Source organism: Podarcis cretensis, assembly GCF_951804945.1.
Source record: "Podarcis cretensis genome assembly, chromosome: 16".
In the NCBI taxonomy this organism is placed as follows: Eukaryota; Metazoa; Chordata; class Lepidosauria; order Squamata; family Lacertidae; genus Podarcis; species Podarcis cretensis.
Genome location: NC_137186.1, coordinates 16,273,103 through 16,295,261, shown reverse-complemented (window position 1 = coordinate 16,295,261; position 22,159 = coordinate 16,273,103). Strand labels below are relative to the sequence as shown.

At 49.2% G+C, this 22,159-nt stretch overlaps 1 protein-coding gene across 23 annotated transcripts in view; it reads right to left on the bottom strand.

Annotated features, from left to right (window-relative positions):
- NRXN2 (neurexin 2) overlaps window positions 1-22,159 on the bottom strand; it is a 292,189-nt gene that overhangs the window by 238,277 nt on the left and 31,753 nt on the right. For 19 of the 23 annotated variants that reach the window (XM_079956317.1, XM_079956316.1, XM_079956322.1 and 16 more), the window contains exon 3: window positions 2,264-2,293. The exons of the other annotated variants lie outside the window; for them this stretch is intronic. In XM_079956317.1, coding sequence (XP_079812443.1) covers window positions 2,264-2,293 — 30 coding nt within the window. The remainder of the gene's footprint in view (window positions 1-2,263; window positions 2,294-22,159) is intronic. 23 annotated transcript variants of the gene reach the window in all.

Below are 22,159 nucleotides of genomic sequence, written 5' to 3'. Positions count from 1 at the left end.
GAATTTGTGAGAAATTAAAATGGTGTCCAGGCTGAGGTGCTTAGTACTGCTTGGAGCTTCAAGCCAGGGCAAGCCGCGTCAGTTGTGGGCTCTGCCTAAGGATGACATGTGTCTGGGTGGCCCTGAGGTCGTTGAATCACCTTCTCTGGAGACCTGGCCCAAGCCATGGTGCTTTTCAGACTTCACTCCTGGGGCTTGGCTGCTATTTATTTTAAACATTTACCAAAAGGAAGGGGGTATGGGCTGTCCCTCATTCCTAGCACACCTGCATTATGGTTTATTGATAACGTTTCGGAATGTGAAGCCCACCCTGAAGCTTAACAACATGGCTGGCTTTGATTCAGAGGTTCCCTGACTCCAAACCACATGGGGTCAATGTAAGAAGCAGAGCAAGAGATCAAGGGTAAAACTGGCATTGTGCCAGATTGGGAAAGAACAGAGTCTGAGAACTGAGAGGTCATCTCACAAAAATGTGGCACCTCCTGGATGGACTGCAACTTGTCTCCTCATCCGTCCTACCCTCGTGTCTCTTTAAGAAATCTGACCACCTCGGACCAACAAGCTTTTCCACAGCCAGCAAAGAGTGCTTTAATGCGAGCACTATGGCTGGTTGATTGCTCAGATGCCCCTCTCTGGTATTCAACCTTGGGTCCCTAGATAGTCCAAACTACATTTCCCATTGGGCTAAGCTGGCTGTGCATGATGGGAATTGTAGTCCAACACCATCTAGAGTAGTCCAACACTGTTTCAGAGAGATAAATGTGGCTCTCCAGACGTTGCTGGACTCCAACTCCCATCAACCCCGCGAACCAGCATGGTGTCCAAGATGATGGGAGTTGGGCTCCAGCCACATCTGGAGGGCAACTGTGGGTTTCTCACTTCCCATCCCTTTAGAGCAGTGGTTCTCAACCTGTGAGTCCCAGATGTTGTTGGACTACAACTCCCATCATCCTGAGCTCTGGCCTTGCTAGCTAGGGGTGATGGGAATTGTAGTTCAACGTCATCTGGGGACCCACAGGTTGAGAAAGGCTGCTTTAGAGCATGCTGGTCACACAACAGCCTTGAGCTACTATTGGCCACCACTGATAAAAAAAATGGGAGTAAAGATGACAACTTCTAGAGCAGAGGAGGAGTTGGCCTTTTTGAAACCAGTCTCCTCCATGCACCCCTTGTGCATGGGGATATGAGCGTGGCCCATTCTTTTCTCATCAGTGAGGGGCTGACAAAGAGAGAAGCCTCCTGGTTCCCCCCAAAGCAGCAAATGACAAGCAAAGCACTGCCCTGCTGGACTCCACCAGGCAGCCAACAAAGTTTAGGAGGTGCCAAGCCCGATTGGCACCTTTCAGCTGAGCAGAAGGAAGCCTCCTCTCTTTCAAACCAGGGTGACCCAACAAGGGGCTCCTCTCAGGCTCCCCCCCAAAATGCTTGAGGGGTGGCAGAGGAAGCCCCTCTGGCACCCAAGGTAGGGTGAACTGCCTGACTGTGCATGCACGGCGCTCACACAGATGCCTCTCACGCGGCAGCCCATACCCTCATCTGCTCTACAGCTGGGGGGGTGGGGGGCAGCAGGCCATCTTGTCACCTCCCACCCAGGGCGGCACCCGGGGCGGAACGCCCCCACCCCACCCTTCGTACGCCCCTGGCCCACCCTCTTCACCAGGTGGTTTCCAATACACTTGTTCAGATAGCAGGGCGAAATGGTTGGGGAGGGCTGGGTGACGGCTGCAGCAAATTCCTGCCACACTTTAGCTGGCACATCCCAGACCCACTGCGCTTTGGGTGAGGGATGCTAGTTTGTGCCCCCTAGCAGATGAATCCCCAAGAATGCATCAGAAGCAATCAATGAAGCAAGCCCCACATGGGGCTTGTAATAATCAGATCACCAGCATAAGTCACACAGTTCATCAAAGCTCTGTAGCAGCGACGCAAGATTAAAGGCAGTTTCTTTGACTTCCTCCCCGAAACATGTTTTTCCCCCTTTTCTTTTCTAATAAACATTCATGTATAAAACACAACCAAAACATTTTCTTTTTTTTTCCCAGCTGCATAAGCGAGAAATCGAGGCAATGTCAGAAACCAACACGGGATGATAAGATGGTTCAAGCAGATGAACGGAGGAGAAAAACCAGAGAGAGAGAGAGAGAAAGAGAAAGAGAGCAAAGGAGGGAGATGGAGAAAGAGATGGCAAAGGAGAGAGAGATGGAGAGAGGAAGAGGAGGAGGAAATAAAAAACTCATTTGTGGAAAGAAACTTAAGACCATACCTTGGCTGTTTAGCGTCAGGTGAGCTGGACCTTGAAGGGGAAGGAAAGAAAAAAAGAAAGAAAGAAAAAGACGAGTCATATAAACGCACGGAAAAAAGGAGGGTTTTCCCCTCTTTGCCACAATTTAAAAGCATTTTTTAACTTGTGACAGACATCCAGGCCCCCGGGAGATAGAGAAGGGGGAAGGTTTGAGGGTCGGATGCCGAAACAAACAGAAAGGAGAGAGGAGAAGAAACTCAAAATCCCGGACAGAGCCAGACAAAACCAAAGCAATAATAATAATCATAACAAGAGGGGAACAGGGAAAGAAAATAAAAGAAGTTTGGTTTCTTTGAGGATTAAAAAAAAAAGCATTTCGGGCAAACAGTCACATCGCCCAATGAGAGAAAATGCTTTTTTTTTCCTGGTTAAAAACAATAAAAATGTGGGGGTGGGAGTGGGAGGGGGGGAGAACCACGCAAACCAAGGCAGCCTTGAGGGGGGCGTGTGGCGTTTGCGGCCGGCAAGAATCAGGCGTGAGCGGAAACTGCTCCAGGAAGGAAAAGGGTTAGTGAAGCAAAACCAAGAGTCAACAGCTGGCCTCTCCTCCAACCGACCAGATTCCTAAAGCAGGTCAGTGGGTATGAGTGGGTGCCTGGGGGCCCAACAGGAATACCCCCCCTCCTTTCCCATTGTCCCAGGTGTCAGAGACTGGGAGGAATTTCCCTCCAATAAAAAGCTTGCCCCACCATCTTGAAATTGCAACACATTTGATTGAGAGGAACTCTGCATGGAAACCACCAAGTCCAGCACACAACCCAGAGGAAGACAGAAGACGGGCCCAGGATATTTGGGTGGAAATCTGTCAAGGAAGAACCACCAAAGCATGGGAAGCTCCTCCGAAGGGAGCCAGGCCACTCATCCATGTACCTCAATATTACCTACTCTGACTGGCAGCATCGGCCCTCTAGGTCTTCAAGCTTGGGACATTCCCAGCCCTACCTGGAGATGCTTCCGTTGTGGACTGAACCCTTGAGACCTTTCGCATTGCAAAGCACACACTCTGCCACAGAGCTATGATGCTCCTCCCCAATTAGAGCAGAGCAGAATCCATACTTTACTGCCCTGGGAACACTCCCAGTGGTCGAAGGTGTGGGATGCACATTTGTTCAATAAATAAGTAAGGCGTGCACTGAGAAGCTGAGAATGTTTCCCCGACTGTAAGTTAGACGGAAAGGCTAAGGCAGGCCTGTCAACAGCCACTCATCTGGTTGCTTGTGGTGATTAAGCAATTGCCTCCAGGCGATCAGGCAGGGAAGTTTGTAGCAGCTTAGCACTGGCCTGTGCACACAGGCAGGCTGCACAGAATGACTGAAGTCCAGTCCTTTGCAAGGCTGGGCTAAAGGAGGCTCTTATGGGGCAAACGCGTTGGCTGCGAGCAATTGTGAAAAGGCCCCCTTCTGCCCACAGGCACGCATCCAGAGCAGATCAGAGTGCTGAACCCAGTGTGCATTGACTTTGCCTGCAAGCAACCTCCACTGTCACCCTTGTGTGACAGATCAGAGTTACACACACACACACACACACACACACAGACGGCTGAGCGACCCAGAACTGACAATGAAGAAAGCAGAATGGCGGGATCCAGCCCTGGGGCTTTCTCTTGCAATGACCCTTGCAATGAACTTCCTGGTCCCTAGGACTGGCCCCTCATGTCCCCTGGGTCAAAGGACACAGCCCCACCTCTCTCCCTGGCCCTAGGCTGCAAACAGAGCTCCCTTGATGTCAGAGTGCCCTTGTTCCACAGGGCATGGGCAAGGACACAGACATACACACCAGCACCTATTCAGCAAGGCAAAGCAAGTATCCTCCCCCCCGCATAATGGCGTGAGCAATAAGGCCCCAACATGCAGAGTGACAAGGAGAAGGCAGGGCCGCTGCATGCCTTTCCCTGCATGGTCGAAGGCTGCAGGTGGCATCAGAATGAGGCAGCCTTCCTATTCCTCCCATGCCACCCCTCTGCCGCCATTCATCACCACGTCAGCTCCAGACCCTGTGCTGGCAGCTGCTTCCGGAAAAAGCTCCCAATTTCATGCAAATGAGGAGTTCTCGCTCCCACCTCCAATGCAGACACACATCTGAGTCCTAATCAATCTGTCAAGCAGCTACAGGCCTAAAAGTGGCTGGCACATTTGCCCCTTCCAGCATCTCAAAGGCAAACATACAGGCAAGGATACAGGCAGTTGCAAAAACGTAGGTCCATCTAACTCAGTACCACCTGCACTGACAAGCAGGGTCTCTCCAGGGTTTCAGACAGCCCCAGAATCACAGAGGTGGAAAGAATCCCAAAAGTCGTCTAGTCCAACCCTGCTGCAATGCCAGAATCACAGCTCATCTGATCACTGTTTAAAACCCTCCCATGGATCGGCCACCTTCCAAGGGAGTCCATTCCACTGCTGAACAGATCTTACTGTCAGAAAGCTCATTCGGAATCTCCTTTCTCGATGTTTTAGTTTGGGTCCTACCATCTGAAGCAGTAGAAAGCACACACTGGAGGTTTCACCAGCTATGGCTGGTATGCCAGCTATGACCGTTCTTCACCATGGTGGTTCAAGCCCTGGTAACCTCAGTTATTTCAATGTGCTCCATGTGGAGCTGCCCATGCCCCAAACTCCAGTTGGGGCAAGCTGCTGCAGCCAGACTGCCGATGGGGACAGACCTCTCACCACAACATGTGTCCGAGGCTGCTTAAAAGCTTGCCCTCCCTGCCCAGATGCAACCAGGACACATTTAAGGGTCCATTATTCATTGAGAAGGCCTTTGTGAACTTGGTTCCGCTGGATCCCTTTATACTGCAGCCTGATCACTGAGGTCTTGCGGGGAGTCCGTGTTCATTAAAAAAATAAAACACCAAATCGGTTTACAAGAATAGTACACAAAGCCACATGATAAATGCCACATACAAAGTTTTAAAAAAGACATCCATTAACCACTGTGGAAATAAGTATTCTTCTTTGCATGCATAGGAATGGAAAAGCTTTCAGCAGGTGTTCAAAGTTTGGCACCCAAGGGTCCTGTTGAGGCTGTCTCTCTTTGGGTGCCGCCATGGTTCAGACACACAGCTCACATCTGCCAGGAGCCGTGCCTTCAGTACTGTGAACCTAGTTCTATGGAACTCCCTCCCACTTCTAATAACACTCCCCTGTTGGACTTCAGGCTCTTGGTGATGTTTGAATAAAAAATAATCCATAAAGCGCTTTAAGTAAGTTCCCCCCAGATTTTATTGTTAGTTTCAACTGAATACATGCTGGACCCCTCTTGGACACCACTTAGAAAGTAGCACTATTCAGCAAATAATCAAACTACAAAAATTAGAATTCAAAGCAGCCCTCCACCTGCTCTCTCGGGAGTCAGGCATGCTGGCTCAAAAGCTCCTCTGCACTCCTGCAGAGTTGGGGAACTGGTGTCTCTCCAGATCTTAAGGGACTCCAACTCCCATCAGCCACAGTCAGCATGACCAATGGTCAGTGCCTGTGGAAGTTGTGGTTCGACAATATCTGAAGGGACCCGCAGGTTCTTCCACACCTCAACCCACTCCTTGGACGAGAAGTGTCTGGGCCTGAAGAGGGTGGCAGTGGTTGTGGGGGGGGCACTCTGTTCAGAAGCAGTGTTTTGAACTTTCTGACATTAAAAGTGCTATGCAGGTTAAAAGACAAGCCCTGCTGGATGAAGATGATGTGAACTGTAGTCTAATAGTATCTGGAGGACCACAGCTCACCCCCCTCATGGGCCTCCAAATTTACTTACTGTATTCCTTATTTAAATTATACTCAGTCCTTCCTCCAAAAAGAGCCCAGAGTGGGAAACAACAAGCAAAAAAACAGCAAAATCATAAAAAACCCAATACCAACACAGACTGGGACCAAAATTACCAGCTAATGGTTAAGGATGTTGGGAGATGCAGCCCACAAACACCTGGGAGACCCTCCCAGATCCCTCACCTCTGATCCAAACTATTTGACCACAACTCCAAAGGGTATACAAAGGACCCAGGCTTCCTGGGAGTTCCCTGACCATCTCCACTCATCCATAGCAAGATATCTGTTTCCTCCCAAAAATTTGAGACTGGACTCAGGAGTCTTGAATCCTGCTCTCGGGTCCCTGAGACCCTTCAAAAGCTGGGGCTCAAGCACCAAGTCTGAAGGCCTCTGAGCAGTGAACTCTCACAAGAACATAAGCATATAAGATGAGCCTGCTATATCCAGCCAATGGCCCATGCAGTCCAGCATTCTGTTCTCCCAGGGGCCAGTGGGAAACCCTCAAGGAGGATTCAAGCACAGTGACAATACAGTGGGAAGAGCCACCCACAGAGGAAAAGCCTTCTGATTTGATGTTATGGTTTTATTATATTATTAATTATTATTATTATTTATTGAATTTATATACCGCCCTATACCCAGGGGTCTCAGAGCAGTTCACAGAATAAAATCAAGATATAAAACCACAAAATACCTAATAAAAATAAAAACAGCAACCCAATACCCCCCCCCCCAAAAAAACCACATTTTAAAAGGGCATAGGATGTAAATTGGATCAAACAAATGCCTGGTTAAAGAGGAACATTTTTGCCTGGCGCCTAAAAGTGTATAATGAAGGTGCCAGGCGAACTTCCCTGGGGAAAGCGTTCAACAGATGAGGAGCCACTCCAGAGAAGGCCCTTTCTCATGTTGCCACCCTTCGGACCTCTCGAGGAGGATGCACATGAAGGAGGGCCTCAGAAGATGAACTCAGGGTCCGGGTAGGTTCATATGGAAAGAGGCAGTCCTTGAGGTATTGGGCCCAGAAACTAATTGGTAGCCAGTGCAGTCATACCAGGATCAGTGTAATGTGCTCAAATTTTCTTACTCCGGTGAGCAACCTAACTGCTGAATTCTACACCAGCTGAAGTTTCTGAACCATCTTCAGAGGCAGCCCTACATATAACACATTGCCTGGCCTGCCTGCCTACGTATAACGCATCTAACCTTGAGGTTACCAGAGCATAGACAACAGTAGTTAGGCTATCCCTGTCCAGATAGGGACGTAGCTGTGTTGGAAGCTGCCCAGACAGAGTGGCTGGAGCAACCCAGCCAGACAGGCGGGTATAAATAATAAAATTATTATGAATTTGTCTGATCCTTGTTTATAGTCATCCAAGTTGGTGGCCATCACTGCGGGAGAGAGTTCCACTGTTTAACTCTCTGGTGGGCTTGGGGAGGGGGTGTCTGATGCAAGTCCAGAAAACCCACTCAGGCCATCTTTTAAGAGCTTAGCTGCCAAGATCTATTAGTCATCATTTACAGCCTAAATGAGGAGAGGCAAATTTTGTGTGCCTTTCCCTGGCAGTGGGTTGATGCTTCTCCAGTCACAAGCAACTAGTCCTGGGTTTGGGGGAAAGAGAAAGGATTTGGATCGTTCTCTCCCTCCCCACCTTCATGTGCACAAGGAAGGGAAGGGTGCAAATGCAATATCCAGGCTACATCATTCCCGCATCCTTCTTTCCACATCCAAAGGTGGAAGATGTCATACTCCAGACAAGATACGAAGAGGAGAGCTTCCTCTCTGCTTCCTCCCACCCACCCATTGGCGGCTGGCGCCACCTCCACACCATGACCTGAGAGCACGGGCATCCAGAATGGCACTGGCCCAGCAGAGGACCTGGCGCAGGTGGTCCCACAGGGTGAGGTGGGGGGCAAGGAGAAGGCAGGAACTGGTGCCTGGAAGGTGCAGCAATGGTTATAAACTGTGGGCACTAGCCGGGCAGAGGGAGTGTTGTGCCATGTGGATGGACTCCACTTCAGGCAGCCAAGCACAGATTAACTCCAGATTAATCTGGAGGGCACAAGGGCAAGTAAAGATGTATATAAGCAGAACATGACTGCAGAAGGCATCACTTGCTGGGACTCCCTGCCTGTCCAAAGCAGAGGGTGGCTAGATGAACTTGTGAGCATGTTGATGGGTGGGTGGCTTAGTTTAGGGAGGGGGCAGTATTCCTAGCTCTTGCTAGAGGAGGTTTGGAAGGCAGGTTTGCCTTATCTGGAGTTGGGGGGCACTGGGTGAGGCCCTGGCCTTTCCCCTTCTTCTGCTTGTTCTCCTCCTCCTCCCAAGCCCTGTCAAGCGCCTGAGAGCTGCAAAGAGAAGAGGAGAAGGAGGCTAGGCACATTAGGATGCTGCTCTCTCCTCCCGTTGCCATGGAGACCACTCCAATGATCCCTCAGGCATGACGGAGGCAGCCATATTGTTCTGACTGCTGCAGCCCCCCCCCCACTTCTTTCCTGGATCCCATTAACAAACTAGAATAGTCTCTGGGCACTTTGTCAGAAGGAGGTGGGGTCCTTGTAGCTGGATAAAAATGGAAGAGAGGTGCTCTCCGATTCAGCTTGCAGTAGAGGATACATGAATGCATGCACCTGTTCTCTCACCTTTCTCTCCCCATCCTCTCTATCTCCCTTCCTTCCTCCCTCCCACACACACTGCTAGTGTTGCACTACCAGCCCCATAGGCCCTACACAATCTTCCCTTCTTTCCCCACACACATATCTTTGAGCAATGCACAATCACACGTGCATACCCACCTACATGTGGGTGGGAACACTAAATCCCAGAGGGAAAGCTGTGAAGTCTGGCAGGCACACCTCATCCTATTCCTCCAAGCCAGGGAAAGAGAGGAAAGAGGAGACAACCCAGGAAGAGGAACAGTCTAGCTCAGGGGTAGGCAACCTAAGGCCTGTGGGCCGGATCCAGCCCAATCGCCTTCTCAATAAGGCCCACGGACGGTCCGGGAATCAGCGTGTTTTAACATGAGTAGAATGTGTCCTTTTATTTAAAATGCATCTCTGGGTTATTTGTGGGGCATAGGAATTTGTTCATTTTTTCTCTCTCTTCAAAATATAGTCCAGCCCACCACATGGTCTGAGGGACAATGGACCAGCCCACGGCTGAAAAAGGTTGCTGACCCCTGGTCTAGCTCCCTTGAGCAGAGACACCCCTGCACACACAAGGCACCTTTTGGGTGCTCACGGTCCATCCTTCGCAAGGCCCTTCAGCACACACAAGGATGCAAGGCAGGAGAAGGCGCACAGCACGCAGCACAAACCTTTCCCTTGCACACCTGCCGTGCAATATTTCAGGACAGAAACCGATCGCACGCATGCACATGCCTATCTTTCCTAACCGCAATCCCTGCCTTGCACACCCAGCCCATGTACCAGCTCTGATACAGCCCTGCTTGCACAGTGTGCTTCATTCTAGTCCGATGAGGAAGGCGTACACCCACACCCCACGTGAAATACCTTCCTCAAGGTGTGACATTTCACACAGGTGTGCATAATAATCGACACATCGCAAGCACAGGGAGCCTTGTGGGCAGGTGCCGGGTCACACCCAACAGAGGGGATTTGGACTCGCAGGGTGGGGGCTCCCGCCTTCTCTTCCTAAAATGTAGTAAACCAGCTCTGCTACATGGGGGGTGGGGGCGGGATTCGGCTGTGTAGTATCCTGAATGCCTTAAATGCACGCCCCCCATCCTGAACTGCAAACCATCTCTACCACTGCCTTCTCCAGACACCACCAGGATACTCAAAAACTCTGCCGCAGTTCCAACAAAACAGATTCACCCATACATGCTTCTCTGGCCCTTCCTTAGTTCCAAAGTCACTGTTGCTCAAGCTATGGCATAGACCTCTACAGAGCACACAATTCCAGAGCAGATGGGCAAGGCAGGATCCTGAAGCAGGTTCAGCCTTCCCCTTCAGTCGCTACAAACTGAATACCTCCACTCTGGCATAAGGTAAAGGGACCCCTGACCATTAGGTCCAGTTGTGACCGACTCTGGGGTTGCAGCACTCATCTCGCTTTACTGGTCGAGGGAGCCGGCATACACCTTCCAGGTCATGTGGCCAGCATGACTAAGCCGCTTCTGGCGAACCAGAGCAGCGCACAGAAATGCCATTTACCTTCCTGCCGGAGCGGTACCTATTTATCTACTTGCACTTTGACATGCTTTTGAACTGCTAGGTTGGCAGGAGCAGGGACTGAGCAAAGGGGATTCGAACCGCCGACCTTCTGATTGGCAACTCCTAGGCTCTGTGGTTTAACCCATAGCGCCAACCGCTCACAAAAGAGGTTTTATGGAGGGTGCATGGGTGTAGCAAGGGGGCAGACAGCTGCCCTCCCCATCAAGTAAATAAATAAAAATACTTAACTAATTGCAGATAGCTCAGTTCTGCCCCGCAACATAAACCCTCCTCCCAGCATAAACACCCATGTAGGGGTGACTATATTCCTGCCACCTCATTCTTGCAAACTTTCCTAAACAAGCCCTGCACACCGATTATGGTTAAAAAAAAAACCCACCATGGCAAAAAAACCCCACTACCAGCTACCCCAAATCACAAGCGTAATGAATATGCTGATCAGCTGGCCCAAGATGCCCCTCCCAATACTCCTTGCTGAGCTGCCTTATCTGGGGGTGTTGTCATAATGGCAGGGTCTGAAACAGGAGGCAGCCCCTTCCCAGGTGACACTGGACACATGTAAATCACATCCCAGAGAACTCTTGTCATTGGCTGCAGTCTGCCTCTATCTGCTTATCACTGACCCATTGGCTATGATGCACAGAAGAGTGCCCTTTATTTGCATACTAATGTTTCCTTGGACTGGAGGCAACACTGGGGTTGTGGGTGGGGGAGAAAGCAGAAGGATGTGTGGATGTGGACTTATGCCCCGCACTCAGAATCAAACCCATCTAACCAGTTCCTTAACCACAAACCCATTAACCTGGCTTAGCATTCCAAATACATGGAAAAGGAGAGAGCGGAAACACCACAAAGGCCAGCTGCCCAGGACAAAGTCACACCCATCTGATGCATGGTTTTCTGCAATAAAGGTAAAGGTAAAGGTACCCCTGCCCGTAAGGGCCAGTCGTGTCCGACTCTAGGGTTGCGTGCTCATCTTGCTCTAGAGGCCGTGAGCCGGCGCCGTCCGAAGACACTTCCGGGTCACGTGGCCAGCGTGACGAAGCTGCAGTTGGCGAGCCAGCACCAGCGCAGCACACAGAAACGCCGTTTACCTTCCCGCTATAAAGCGGTACCTATTTATCTACTTGCACTTAAGGGTGCTTTCGAACTGCTAGGTGGGCAGGAGCTGGGACCGAACGACGGGAGCTCACCCCGCCGCGGGGATTCGAACCGCCGACCATACGATCAGCAAGTCCTAGGCACTGAGGTTTTACCCACAGCGCCACCCGCGTCCCATTTTTCTGCAATAACAGCCTCCTAATTGCACAATCCTCACCATTGCTGTCTGGACTCCATCCCTTCATATGCACCCAGAAACATGCACTGAAGCAGGGACATGGGGGCCCGGGAATAATCAACTTGTGCTCCTCAGCAGGGCTGCTCTGAATTAAAGCAGATTGTCCAATGACACCAGTTCCCCATCAGACACCTACACTGAAAAATAAGAACACAAAGGGTGCTTTGCTCTTTGCTTACACCCCGTATCTGTGGCAGTTTCTCCACAGAAAACCTTGTCTACTATACAGGGCCTGGCAAGACAATCCAGAGGCCCATGCAAATCCAACTCAGTGACTCTTACCATGTGTCACCATGGTTATCCTGGAAGCTCCCTTTCTATTCCAGCTGCCTTGTTAAGACTTGCGCTCTCAGAACTGGTACTTCTCGAACCCAGCCCTGCAGGGCAGACTTTCAGGACTGACAGCTTATTAACTCCGAGTGGAAACAGGACAACTGAATGGAATTATTGCTCGGGTGCTTCTGGGCTTGGGGGGGTGGGGGTGGGGCCTACACTCTCCACACCCCAATTCTTCACTAAATATTAGGAAGAACTTTTTGATGGTAGGAGCTGTCCAACTGTAGAATGGACATTCTCAGGTGGTGACGGACTCCCCTTCATTGGAGGTTTCTAAACAGAGATAGTATGGCCATCTGCCAGAGATACTTTAGTTGAGATTCCTGCATTGCAGGGTCAGACTAGATGACTCTTGGGGATCCCTTCCAACTCTACAATTCTAGGATTGTACAGTGTGTTGGGCACAGGCCATGGCTCATGCTTGTCCTTACCAGCAACAAACTCCAGAAACTGTCTCTGGAGGCTGTAGCCCTCCTCTGCCCCTGAGTGTTGTCTTCTTGCTCAGCCCTTCAGTTCTGCTCAGTCCTTGCATCACTGCTCGCTCTCTCTCAGTTTACAAAAACATCAGCACACAGGCCCCAACTCCCTTCTTCAGGGCCTGCAGCTTCCTCTTCGCCCTTCCGTGTCCAAATATTATTCCTTCAGTTTGTAGCAGCTGCAGCACAAGTTCAGAGAGACCCCTGAAACCTACAGCTGCAAGGTACAACAGACTGAACTAGTTAGGCTAAAGATGTACCTGAGGCATCCAAACAAACCAGAGGGCAGCGAGATATAAGATTGTGCCCTGAACCTATTCAGATATTGCTAGGCCTACTGAAATCTCAATATTATTGTTTATCTATTGAATAGATTTATAGGCTGTTTCATTCGTGTAAGCCACTGAAGCAGCGTAGAGGTAAAAAAGAACAAAATGAAGAAGTACTGAGGACAACAACATTGATTTAACCATCTCTAAAGCAAGAAAATCATCCACACAAACTCTTAAAAAATGGAAAAAAATGAAAGCATATAATCAGATAAAAAAGTTTCTACATTGCAGGGGGTTGGACTAGATGACCCTCGTGGTCCCTCCCAACTCTACAATTCTATGAAAAGTGATATTCTGCAAATGACTGGGTTACATCACAGGGAAAGCCTTCCTAAACCAAAGCGTCTTCTGTAGATGCCCAAACATCATCACACCTGGCACCTATCTGACTTTGGCTGGCAGACGGAACACTAAAAACCCTGTTTCCAGTACAGGTTAAGCATACCTCTGGGGCATATGCTACTCTCAGCCATGCCCCTTCTGAGGAGTGCATTTGCCAGGAAGGGATATACAGTGGGCAAGGCACTGTCTTAGATAAACTGGTCGCAATTTGCCTGGAACTTTAAATGCTAAAAGTAGAGCCTTGAATTGCTCTTGCAGCAGATGTGTTATATGGAGTTGATGGGGTACAGTCAACCTAGCTGCTGCATTCTGCACCAACTGCAGCTTCTGGGCGAAGCCCTACATAGAGCACACTGCAGTAATCCAGCCATGAGGTTACCAATGACCAAGATCACTGTGGCCAAGCTATCTCAGCCTATGTATGGCCATAGTTGTCTCACCAACGGAAGCTGGGGAAAGGCACTGTTAGCCTCCCCAGGACACCTGTGCCTCAAGTGACAAAGGTGGATTGAGAGCATCCCCCAGGCTGCGCTCCCTTCCTTTGGAGGGAGCGCAGCCCCATTCGGAACAGGTAACTGACCTATCTCTGGGACACAAGAACCACTCATCCGCAGGGCCTCCGTCTTGCCAGGGTTTACCAATTCAGAAGCTATGGAGAAACAGAGGTATCTGTCACCAGCGTACTGATGACATGTTGCTCCACATCGCCTGATGACCACTCTCAATGGCTTGATATAGATGCTAAATAGATCTTCATAAACCCCACTGTGAGGTTTGTTTTACAATCAAGCTGTGTATACATTTTATGAGGACTAGGAAGATCTGCTGAAAAGTATGTTGATCCACTGCCCCCCTGGAAAATAGTGTAGAATGAGACAGACCTACTGGCCTTCGGCCTTATGTGGTTAAAAAATGAATAAATAAATCCACAGCAAAGCAGCAATAAACTCTGCACAAGCTGCTCCTTCAGCTGGGCAACTCAGTGGAGTCAAAGCAGAGCCAGGCTCAGATTGGCAGTTGTGTTCATTGCTATAGTGTCAAACTGGAGACGTGTACTTGAAAGCGAGTGTGTGTCTGCTGGAATCAGTAGGATGGCCTGCTCCGTTCCCTCTGCCACAGGATTCTGTAGTGTCTGCAGAATCAAGCTGCCAACCCCTTTCTAAGAGAGAGTTTCTCGGTGGTCTCTCTCAGACTTAGGGTTTGTCCACGCTTCTGCTTGCCCTGTACCTAGAAAGCATCAGTCAGAGTGGCTTTGCCTTTGCCCCATTGCTTTCCCCCGAAAACCTGCGGTCTAGCGCTAAATCAGAACAAACAGTAATCTGCAGAAAACCCAAATGCCACTTGTTCCAATTCAGTGATAAACCACAGGTTTTGGAGAAGCAGGGAAATGGTGGGGCAAGTGGAAGTAACGCTGAGCCTTCAGTCTGGGCGTAAGGAATGGACTGGTCAATCGCAAAGGCCTGACTAGGAGAGATGGAGGAGTTTAGTGAGCACCAAAAGGAATCAATAAATTAGTTGTAATTCTCTGAACCGGGCTCACTGACTGGATCCTCTCATACCCGGCTGAAGTTCTCTCTCTGCAGCTCAAGGGTAGGCGAGGGGGCAGAGGGGGCTGGGGGAGAAGGAAAATGGCGAGTGTAGCACTCTTCCAATAAAGCAAAAAATTAAAACAGACCTGTTTTCATTGATGAAAGATTGGACTCTGTGTTGAGAGTGTGCGCACCACAGCATCAAGGAACAAGGTCAAATTGTTCGCAGAGGCACCAAATTAAAAGAACACTCCTACCACCCTCGCTTCTAAGCCCTAAAATGCCAGTGTCAAGAGGCTCATGAGTGCAATTGTAGTGCTCAGAAGTAAAAGCAGAACCAGACTGTCTGTGGAGACAGAGAACTGCAACGTTTGCATCCACTGTCATGTGCCACCACTGCCTGGGTGGCACTCCGGCGGCTGGAGAAGGAGGAATTGGGGAGGGGGCAGAGACAGAATCATAGAATGGTAGAGCTGGAAAGGACCCCGAGGGTCATCTAGTCCCAACCCGCTGCAATGCCTGAGGCCCCAAAACAGAAGCACTTTAAAGGTTATTTGCCCAGATGCGATACAGCATTACCTGTACAAAGATGACCGTGGAAGAAACTGAGCACCTTCTGCCCTTCATTAAGCATTTAAGAGCTTAATGAACATACACATCTTAATGCCACTCATTTCCTCGTCCCAGTTTTGCAACTGCTCAACTTCCCCCACTAAAACACACGCACACACACACACACCCTGCTCTTCAACCAATTTGTCTGTGGGTATCAAATGGTTGGTCAGAACAGTTAAGGAAATCGTTAATCTGCTGCACTGGATGCTCTTGAGGATATAATCCAATTGTAAGCATAACCAGATGGCCCAGACATATTGCTGGGGCTCCCAAATTGGCTATTATTATTATTATTTTATGAATTGTCTTTTACATACAGCTCAAGTGCATAATTTTGAAAACACCGAAAAATAGTTTTTAAAACAGTGAGAGATAGGTGTAACCATCTGCATATCCAAGTAAGCCTAGGGGGGGGAAATGCTGCCGGAAGCCCCAGAGGACAAATGACTTCTGCCAGTCCGTGCTGTGTCAGATGATGGATTGGTGGCCAGGCTGGGGCTAAGGCATGTTCCTGTGTTTCCTAACGTGGAATCACCACGAATGACAACCCCAGACCTTGGAGAGACCTTTCTGGAGTGAGAACCCTACTGAAGACCCAGAGGCAGCCTGGAAAGGAGCCTGCACCTTGGGTAGCCAGTCACAGGCACCCTGCCAGGAGCTGCAAGAGGTCCAGTGGGCACTTTCTTCCTGGTCAGCTTGGAGAAAGCTTTGCTGAAGGAGGGGGGGGTAAGTGCAAATACCCAGTCCCCTTCCATAGTGGATTACCAGCTACTCACTTCTGTGATGGTGGTGGTGGTGGAGGCGAGTTGTCATAATTTTTGCACATGTGCGGTTTGCTCAGGATAGTGCTTCTCATACTTTAGAAGCTTGGGTCTTTCCCAAATCTATTTGTGGCATTGGGGCAGCAGGAATACAGTCATCCCAATAAACAGGGGAGGGGGGTAATTGCTTTTAAGTTGTTCCTAGAATTATAGAGCTGGAAGGGACCCTGGGGATCATCTAGTCCAGTGTTTCCCAAACTTGGGTCTCCAGCTGTTGTTGGACTACAACTCCCATCATACCTATCAGTGTTCAGGGATGATGGGAATTGTAGTTCAAAAACAGCTGGAGACCCAAGTTTGGGAAACACTGATTCTAGTCCAATCCCTGATTCCTTATTTGATTTTAAATTGTACTCTTTATTTCTTTGCTGCTTGCCACCCTGAGTTCTCTGGAAGGAAGTGTGGGATTCACACTTTATTCTGACAACATTTTTCCCGTTTTCCTGGACCTGAGCTCTTCCTTGATCCCTAGCTCTCCCTCATTGTACTTGGGGCTTCAGGAGCAAGGGTGGAAGAAAGTGAGATGCAAAGCCCAGAGCGGGACCCACTGGGTTTCCCAGGCAGTTCTTTCTCCAAGGTCTACTCAGGAGAAAGGGAATCAGGTAGAGGATGAGCTGGCAGTGACTATATAAGAAATCTCAAGTCTCCTCTGTAGAGTCAAACGTCAATGATGGACAATAATAACTGGGTCTCAGTGATAGTCCACATGCGGGTATGGCTATGGGGTGGGCCCCCTATGCAGATCCAGCACTGGATCTGGCTCAGGCTGCCAATGGGAGCTCCATTTCTGCTTCCATCTTCCATGGGACAGCAGCTCCTGGGCCTGGACATTTGATATACCACCCAACAGCCTGGGTGGAGATGATTTATACCAATCCTAGTAAGCCTGCGACTCAGAACATTTTTATTTGAGAAGAGGCACTAGACAAGGTTCTCCTTTATCACCCCCATCATTTGCCTTCTCCACAGAGCCCTGGCTGAGGCCATTAGATCTTGGGAAGCACGAGAAACTGTTAAGACAGAGAGAGGAGGATGTAAAATTTACTTGACAATACGCTGACAATGTAGCCATCCTTTTACAAGACCCAATGAAGTCTGATGGGCAGCTTTTAAATCTGATATATGAATACAACTGTATCTCAGCATACAGATTACATAGGACTGAGACGCATTTAATGGCCTATAATCACAACAAAGGCCAAAGTGAGAGAAAAGCTAACTTGATGTACAAGTTAAAAAATGTCATGGATGCCCTACAATTGACAATTCTCCCTAAAATTTTATTTCTGTTTCTGAATGTACCACTGAGAGTGCTACCAAATATATCTGAAGAGTGGCAAATATGTTTCTAAATTTTGCATTAAATGGAAATAAAAGGTTTTAGCTGTATTATTACGATATTACCATATTTTTTGCTCTATAAGACGCACCAGACCATAAGACGCACCTAGTTTTTGGAGGAGGAAAACAAAAAAAATATATTCTAAATCTCAGAAGCCGAAACAGCAAGAGTGATCGCTGTGCAGTGAAAGCAGCAATCCCTCTTGCTGTTCTGGCTTCTGGGATAGCTGCGCAGCCTGCATTCGCTCCATAAGACGCACACACATTTCCCCTTACTTTTTAGGAGGGAAAAGGTGAGTCTTATAGAGCAAAAAATACGGTAACTTTCAACGCAGGGGAGGGGGAGTTATTGTAGTCTGCCTTGGACACCCTGTTATGTGGGGAAAGGTGAGATATAAAACCCACAAATAATTTTAATAGTGTTGTTTTGTATTTTAATAACAGTTGCCTACCTTTTCATACAGTGCTGTGTTTGCAGAGCTTGATTCGCTGGAGAACTGCATTGGGGTGAGCAGCAATTTTAACATTCCAATGTTGGGGGCAACTTCCTGATCTGTGAATGTTTTGGGGAAAACTTGGGGAGTTCCCACCCTGAGAGTTCACTGGTCAATGCAGGTGCAAACAGTTATGCAGCATAACATCGCCCCCTTGAATGTAACCCTCTGGCTCGTGTTCCCACCCACTGCCTCAGGCTCCCACTGGCTCCCCCTTGCAGCAAAGTCAAAGGCCAGAGGAAGAGAAGGAAGGAAGAGGGGGAGCTCCAAACCTCCACCAGACTGAACTACTGCACCTGGCTTAGTCTTGTCCAAACTCTGCCTGTCCGTCTAGGGGTGGAAGCTGATGGACACAAGTGGCAGATCAGAAATACGTCTCTCAAGAGATTCTCGGTGCACATTCACACGTGTAACCCCCCCCCCCCAGAGGAGGAGGAATGTGCCTGAAAGCCCACCCACACCCAGTCCCAGCCCCTACTCCTTGCACACAATACACCAGGGGGCAGAAGTCAGAATCAGTACCCAGGCATGGACTACTCCATCCATTCATCCATGCGCACACATGCATGCACACAAATGCGCATCCACACTGCTTATTGCAAGCAAATAGGCAGACTGCATTTCCTCTAAGGGGGGGGGGCACACCCTCTTTCCATCTCAGGGGACAGGAAAGCTGAGCAGCTGGGCAAGCTCCTCCTGGCTCTCTCCCTCTCCCCCCGCCCCACAGGCCCACCTTATACCCCTTTTCCTTTTTCCTCTACTTTTGTTCCAGGAAGTCACGACGTCAAGAGCAAGTCAAAGTCACCGCAGTGCCAGGCACCAAATCTTATCTTCCTGGTGCAGACGCTGCCTCTTGTCGCACGCAGAAGTGCTGGAAGGCACAGGGACAGCCAGCCAAGCACACGTACACACACACACACACACACACACACACACTTGCACTTCAGCTGGCAACACACACCACAAGGAGGACTCAGTGGCAAAAGCACACCCTCCCCCCCAAAAAAACAACAACACCCCAGCCTGCCTCATTGGTGCACGGATTAAATCGGTTAGCGGCATGATCCCAAGGGAATGGAGTGATCAGAACTGTCACCTGGAAGAGGTTTGGGGTACAGTGCTTAATTTCTACAGCCAAGAGGTAGCATGCCCACCCCACAAGAGTGGGGTCTAAGTACCATCAGAGACAATGGCAAGTAGGATGTGGGGGGGGGGATAATCCAGCTCAAGTTGAGTGATTCATTTTGGCCTGTAGAACGTAACGAGTCATGGACGTTAAGTAAGCCAGAAAACAACAGGCAGGAATAACAAGAGTGCCTCTAAGCATGTACAGAGTGTGGTTCCCCTTTACCTTCATACAGACAAGAAGCAATTACACTCTTCAGGCAGAGGGAAGCGACCCCTAGGAGTTGGCCCACTGGAGGTATGGCAGGTGAATAAACAGGGTGGGGGTCCATGTGCAGAGGAGGCCAGGAAATTAAGCCTTATGGAGAACATCGAGGGAGTTGGAGATATTTAGCTTGGAGAAGAAGAATAGAATGGAGTCGTAGAATTGTAGAGTTGGAAGACAGCCAGGGGCTTATCTAGTCCAGTGTTTCCCATGCTGGGGCCAAGGCTATTCCAAGGGGGCCACAGGTGAAAATCGCGTAAAGGGGGGGGGGGCCAGCACGAGGCCAGGGGGTTACAGAGGGAAGTGAGAAGTGAAAGAAAAACAAGTCATTTTAAAAATTATGATCGGCTGGCTATCAGCTTGGCCAATCACAAGCGGGTAAGGGAGCGGCCTAGTGCTCCTTGTTGCCACATGCCTTTTCTTGGAGCAGTCCTGGTTTATTTCCAGCAAGAGAGGGCAATTGCTGAGGATCCCGTTTTGACCAGTAGTGCTGGGCCTGGTGGCAGCCTGGGCCTGACTCTGCAATGGACGGGGTGAAATCTACCCCAGCGCCTAGCCAAGCAGGGTCATCTGGTGCTACGGACTCTCATCTAGTAAATAACTAAGAGTCTACTCAGAAGAAAGCCACACTAAGTTCAGTGGGCTTTATTCCCAGGTAAGGGCGTGTGGGTCTATTATTATTGTTAGCCACTCTGAGCCCTGCTTTGGCTGGGGAGGGTGGGATATAAATAAATTATTATTATTATTATTATTATTATTATTATTATTATTATCTAGGCAGCCAGGGCTCCTCCAGATGACAAGATCTTTTTGTACCAGATCAGTGAGGACCACTTGCTTTTTAAAATTCTCCCATATATACAGGCGTCATATATATATATATATATATATATATATATATATATATAGGCGCTCCCTGTGCACCTTTTGGATTGTATCAGTAGGTTTCCTTCTCTGTGTCAAAAAACTGGGGTCAAATAAGTGTTTACTTTTTATAATACATGGAAGATGGATCTCCCTTGGGCCATTCTGGACTCTCCTTCCTTGGAGATTTCTACAGAGACTGGATGGCCATCTGTCATGGATGCTTTAGCTGAGTTTCCTACATTGCAAGAGGTTGCACTAGAAAGATGGCCCTTGGGGTCCCTTCCAGCTCTGTGATTCTATGTTTTTCTGCTTCCACAATATTTCAATATGTTCCTATCATTTTATGTAATTGTATTTTGTATAATGTATAAAAATTATAAATAAAGCATGTTCTGTTTACACACAAAACATTTAAATAGCTACCTTTCTACTGGTAGGACAGGGAGGGGGGCATGGGCATAGCCAGGATTTTTGAGGGGGGGCAGGCTTTTGTTAAGCAGGCAGATTTGTAAAAAATTTGTTTGATTTTTACTTATTGGAGGGCAGCTGCCCCCTTTGGCTACACCCATGGGGGGCCACAGGAAGGAAACAAGGTCAGAAGGGGACCACAATCAGAAAAAGGTTGGGAAGCACTGATCTAGTCCAACCCCCTTCAAAACAGGAATTTCAACACTGGTCCACCATCCTATCTGAATCCATCCTGGACCCTGCTTAGCTTTGCAAATGTGCCAGCAGTTTTATTGCTGCACCACTAGGAGTGGTCAGACCCTACCTGGAGTCCTGTGTCCAGTACTGGGCACCACAGCTAAAGAAGGATATTGACTAGCCAGAAGGTGTGCAAAGAAGGCCAACCAAGATGATCAAGGGCTCCGAAACCAGGCCTTATGAGGAATGGTTGAGGGAGCTAGGGATGTTTGGCCTGGAGAAAAGGAGACTGAGAGGTGACATGAGAGCCATCTTCAAATATCTGAAGGGCCATTGCATGGCTTCAGCCTAGTATACCTGAAGGAGCATCTCCACCCCCAGCATTCTGCCCAGACGTTGAGGTCCAGTGCCGAGGGCCTTCTGGCAGTTCCCTCACTGCGAGAACCAAAGCTGCAGGGACCAGGCAGTGGGCCTTCTTGGTAGTGGCACCCGCCCTGTGGAACACCCTCCCATCACATGTCAAAGAGATAAACAACTACCTGACATTTAGAAAACATCTGAAGGCAGCCCTGTTCAGGGAAGTTTTTAATGTGTGACATTTTGGTGTATTTTTAATCAAAAGCCACCCAGAGTGACTGGGGAAACCCAGTCAGATGGGCTGGGTACAAATAAATTATTATTATTATTATTATTATTATTATTATTATTATTAAAGCCGGAGCAGGTCTGCTTACTGCTGCTCCAGAGGGGAGGAACCGAACCAATGGATTGAAAAGACAAGGAAGGATATTCCGGCTAAACATTACAAAGAGCCTTCTGACCGTAAGAGCCATTCGACAGTGAAGCGGACTCTCTCGGAAGGGAGTAAACTCTCCTTCACTGGAGGCCTTCAAACAGACGTTGGGTGGCCATTTGTCAAGGATTCACAGCTAGATTCCTGCATTGGAGAGGGTTGGACTAGATGACCATGGGGGGTCCCTTCCAATTCTACGATTCTATGACCCATTGTGCCCACCGCTGCCATGGCTGGGCCCAGCTCCCGATTTAAAAATTGCTCTGTCTGGGTGAACAAGGGAACCGGCAGGTTCCTTGGCGAGAGGAGTCAAGATGCCACCCCCAAGACAAGGGAGGAAGGCGCAGTCTAGGAGATAAGCGGCGGGTGATGGAGTGCCAGACGCCGCCGTCGGCGGGTTTAATCTCAGGTCCCCTGCTCCAGGCAGCACGGAGGGTCATTTTTCTTGGAGATGGATGCTGGGCGCTGGCAGCAGCAATCTCTGCTCCGAGAGGCAAACAGGAGGCCTTTGCTGGAAGCCATGTGAAACTAGCAGCCTCTGGCCTCTCCAGAAAGGCTCCCACTAGCCACGAGGCCCCATTG